The 5000-nt window shown below is 52.2% G+C and overlaps 1 protein-coding gene across 1 annotated transcript in view; it reads right to left on the bottom strand.

Annotated features, from left to right (window-relative positions):
- Positions 1-5000, bottom strand: part of LOC125043153 (dual oxidase-like) — a gene marked incomplete in the record, with an annotated part of 118415 nt that overhangs the window by 77274 nt on the left and 36141 nt on the right. The window contains 1 exon segment of the mRNA XM_047639128.1: positions 4747-4908. Coding sequence (XP_047495084.1) covers positions 4747-4908 — 162 coding nt within the window.

The following is a 5000-nucleotide window of genomic DNA, read 5'->3' as shown; positions in this document are numbered from 1 at the left end:
AAACCCCCGAGTAAGCACGCAGAGGCCGTGCCTAGGCTGCCCTCCCTGCTTTTACTGGGGCCGACCCACCCGCGCCTGCCCCGCGAGTACCTCTTCGCGCACCTGTCGTCGGGGCGCAGGTGCTAATCAATCAACGAGCGACGCGACGATACCCAGCATGCCCCTCGCCTCCCCCATTACCCCCTACCCAAAAGGGTTAAAATTCCCTGTAATTAAAACAGCCTCACAAGCACCGGCATCACGGGGAGGATAAACAACCACGCCCCCTTCCAGCGGTGGAATGCGGTCAGCTGCGCCCGCAACCACACCTGCGCCTGACGAGCGAGCGAGCGCGCCCCCAACGCCTCCCCCACTGCTGAGGGAGAAAGTGTTGCCTCCACTGCCCCCTCCCCTCCCTGACTCCCTCACTCACTCCCCGCGTCACTCTGAACTATTAAAAGCACTTTCCTCTTCGCTAACGTTGTACAAGCGGACGCACGCTGGCTCGACGAAAATACAAGGCGAAAATACAAGGCAAGCCGTGCCACGCATCAGCGCCCGCATCGATTTCCACGAAGCACAAAGCGCCTAGAAAACATCCTTCTCGCCCCGGCAGATGAAAACATCAGAGAGAATAGAAAACGTTATCAGACGACGACACCCTCCCTCGATCCGCTCCGGGAGTTGGATCGCGTCCCATAATCTCCGGTCTGGTGGCGGAACTTACATCACACGGCTGCGGTGGCGGCGGCGCGACCCGCTGGGAACCAGCTCGGCGCACGCCCCAAACGCGCGCCCGTAACGCTCGTGCCCTTGTCGCTCGCAGGCGCGGGGAGCCTTCACTGTGCCGCTGGATGCCAGCCTTCGGCGCAGTCACTCGCTCGGCCGCGCTCATTGGCACTCCCTACGTCACGTGAGCCACACACACAACTTTGAAATTTACGAGCATTCTTTTCACAACGTTTTACACGTGATACTGTGAGAAAATCCATTAAACAAGCAGCATCCGTGCTCTTTTCGAAATGCAAAGTCGAGGCCGTCGACAATGCATAAACAGAAACCTTCGACTGCGCATTCCTCCCTATTTCCTCTTCTTACAGCTCCTAGATTTCGCTCCCCGCGCAGATCGGCGCCGACATTCCATGGAAGCCCAAGAAAAGGCTCTCGCCCGGCCGGACGGACCTGCTGCCTCGGCGCGACCATTTATTTCATCACGGCGTAGAAACTGGGCCGCACGCGACTCCCCTCCCCCCTGCCTCTTCCCTAACCCCTAGTCCCTTGCCCCTAGCCCTACCCCCCAACCCCTCTCTCCGCCTCCACCCCTCCCCAACCTTCTTCGCCCACCACCCTAGTCCTCCTTACCCTCCCCATCCACCCCTCTCTGCCCCCCCCCCCACCATAGGCTCATTTAACATGCCGACGTCGCTTTCCTTCACACTGGCGTAACTCCCTCTATCTGTCCTGACGTAAGGAATGCGCAGCATTCGAAACGTAAATATGGTTTCTCGTATTAATTAAGATACGAAGACCGTGAATAAGGTTTTCCTGTCTTTATTTCTCTCTCACACACACACACACACACACACACACACACACACACACACACACACACACACACACACACACACACACACACACACACACACACACACAGACGCGTAGATGTCGCCACCGTCAGGAAACGCTCCTGATAATACTTCAACGGTGAGCGCAAGTGAAATATTCATCACAGCCGTAACACGATCAAAACGTACGCAGCCTTACACCGATGATGACATTCCCTCTCGCCACCACAAGCTCCCCGGGAGAGGGGAGAAAGAGACAGGGGAGAAGGGGAAAGGGGAGGGGAAAGAGAGGGAAATTAGGAGGAAGGAAGAGGACCCCTCGATGCCTTCGAAGTTCGTAAACATAGCAAGCACAAAATGAGAGGCAAGCACCAGTAATAATAATAATAATAATAATAATAATAATAATAATAATAATAATAATAATATCAATAAGAGGAAGAAGGAGGAGAGGAGGAGGAGGAGGAGGAGGAGGAGGAGGAGGAGGAGGAGGAGGAGGAGAGAGAGAGGAGGAGGAGGAGGAGGAGGAGGAGGAGGAGGAGGAGGAGGAGGAGGAGGAGGACGAGGACGAGGAGGAGGAGGAGAAATAGAAATAGAAATAGAAGGAGAAGGAATAGAAGAAGAGGAAGGGGGAAGGAGGAGTTGGAGACTGAGACGGAGAAGAAAGAGAAGGAGAAGGAGAAGGAGGAGAAGCATACGGAGCAGGAGAAGCAGCAGGAGCGAGAGCAGGAGCAGAACCGAAAGGGGTGAAAGGGCAGGAAGGAGACGCCTGATAAGGTCTACAGAAGTTGTCACAGTTCAGGGAAGGGATTCGCCACAAAAGGCCTCCGTCTTGGGACTTGAGGACGGGAAAAAATGGAGAGGAGGGTTGGGCACTCATGCGATCAGCTATCCATCTTTCTGTCCATCCCTCCCATCCATCTGCCTATTCATTCGGCTAGCTGGCGATCTACCCACGTCGATTTGTCTCGCTATCTGCTTATGGCTGTCTAACTGTCTAACAAGCTGATAGTTGCTGATATCAATCTATTTTTGTATATGTTTGTTTGCCTATTTCAGCGCCAAATAGGAGAGGAGAATGGAGAGAGGAGAAGAAAGAGAGAGGAGCGAGAGGAGAGGGGAGAGAAGGGAGAGAGGGGAGAGAGGAGAGAGAGGAGAGAGAGGAGAGAGAGGAGAGAAAGGAGAGAAAGGAGAGAGAGGAGAGAAAGGAGAGAGAGGAGAGAGAGGAGAGAGAGGAGAGAGAGGAGAGAGAGGAGAGAGAGGAGAGAGAGGAGAGAGAGGAGAGAGAGGAGAGAGGGGAGAGGGAGAGGGAGAGGAAGAGGGAGAGAATATGGAAAGGAGGAAAGCGGAGAGGGGAGAGAGAAGCGGAGAGAGAAGCGGAGAGAGAGAACAGAGAAAAAAGATGAAGAGGAAAAAATATATAAAATAACAGATACACATATGTACTAGCACGCACTCACACGCATGCACACACAAGCACACACCTATACCACTGCCCTCCCTATTCACCCCCCTTGGCAGGCTCCTAGTCACACTTATCTCGATATAATACCAAAAGTGAAAATGCAGAAACTGTTTTGGGAAGACCCATCGTGTATAATTTACATTTATTCGCCTGTGTAAGTCCGTCTGCTTGTCTGTGTTGGTCTGTATTAGTCTGCCTATCTGCCTGTTATCTGTCACTTTCCCTCCCGTCCTCTCTCCTTCTCTTCCTCTCTTCCTCTCTCCCTTTCTTCTTCCCCTCCTCTCTCCCTCTCTTCCTCCCTCCCTCTCTCCTTTCCTTCCATTCTCCTTCGCTTCCCCTCTCCTTCCCTTCCTCCATCTCTCCCTCCCTCCCTCCCTCTCTACCTCCTTTCCTCCCTCCCCTCCTCTCCCTCCCTCCCTTCCCCTCTCCCTCCCTTCCCCTCTCCCTTCCTCCCTCTCTCCCTCCCTTCCCCTCTCCCTCCCTTCCTCTCTCTCCCTCCCTTCCTCCCTCCCGTGATGTGAATTTCTCTCCTGTTGTAATTATCCACTTCTTTCACAGTGTACGTTGCTTCCACGTGGTGATTATCGTGTTATGCCGTGTTTTCTGTTGCAATTACCCAATTATTTTTGAGTGTTCTTAAGTTTTTATTTGTTATTAGATGCGGTCACGAACACGTGAACGCACAAATAAAAGCAGACACACAAATACACACATATAGGTAGAGGTGTACACATGGCCCCCGCAAATGTATGCATACGTACTTAAAAACGCTCAGAATCAAGCACAGACAGAAACGGACACGGACATGGACACAGACGCTCACACACACACACACACACACACACACACACACACACACACACACACACACACACACACACACACACACACACACACACACACACACACGCGCGGAGCAGAGTCCAAAATCCATCCTTCACACCTTGCGGTCTTTACCGAGTGGAGGCCGTGGACAGACATACAGTTCCAATCAAATATTATTTTATTGTTTTAGCAGGAAATTGGTCTCTCGGGAAGCCACATCATGCTGACACGAGGAAGCGGTCCAACCAAGGTGAACACCGCCGGCCCCCCCCCCCGCCCCCTACCTACCCCCCTGCGTAGCCTCATAGTCTCACTACCTCACTACCACCGCCTCACAACCTCATCCTGAACCTCAGCCTCAAATGTTTTTCCACCTCTGAGCGCATGGTGTGCCTCTCTCTCTCACTCTCACTCTCACTCTCACTCTCACTCTCTCTATCTCTCTCTCTCTCTCTCTCTCTCTCTCTCTCTCTCTCTCTATCTCTCTCTCTCTATCTCTCTCTCTCTATCTCTCTCTCTCTATCTCTCTCTCTCTATCTCTCTCTCTCTATCTCTCTCTCTCTATCTCTCTCTCTCTATCTCTCTCTCTCTATCTCTCTCTCTCTATCTCTCTCTCTCTATCTCTCTCTCTCTATCTCTCTCTCTCTATCTCTCTCTCTCTATCTCTCTCTCTCTATCTCTCTCTCTCTATCTCTCTCTCTCTATCTATATCTCTCTATCTATATCTCTCTATCTATATCTCTCTATCTATATCTCTCTATCTATATCTCTCTATCTATATCTCTCTCTCTATATCTCTCTATCTATATCTCTCTCTCTCTCTCTCTCAATCAAAAAATCACTGCAAAATAAAAAAACACCGATCCAATCACCCACACTCTCAAAACCAACGAAACCCCGTGCAGGACCTACCGAAGAAGGCGAGCATGGCGGTGCGGTTGCGCTCGGAGGCCATGCCGTCGCGCCCGTTGAGCAGCGCCTGCGACAGCGTGCGGGGCGACGGCCGGTCCTGCCCCGCCAGCATGTACACGCCGTCGGCGTAGCTGGCCGGCGTCTTCCGCGTCAGACGGGACTCTGGAGGAAAAAAAGGAATGGTCAATATATTGGGGCGAAATGTTTATTGCAAACATATATTTATCTTCGAGTTTTCATCGTTAGTTCAGTGC

This window comes from Penaeus chinensis, chromosome 33 (assembly GCF_019202785.1).
Source record: "Penaeus chinensis breed Huanghai No. 1 chromosome 33, ASM1920278v2, whole genome shotgun sequence".
In the NCBI taxonomy this organism is placed as follows: Eukaryota; Metazoa; Arthropoda; class Malacostraca; order Decapoda; family Penaeidae; genus Penaeus; species Penaeus chinensis.
The sequence above is the reverse complement of the archived record's forward strand: the minus strand, read 5'-3'. Positions and strand labels throughout refer to the sequence as shown.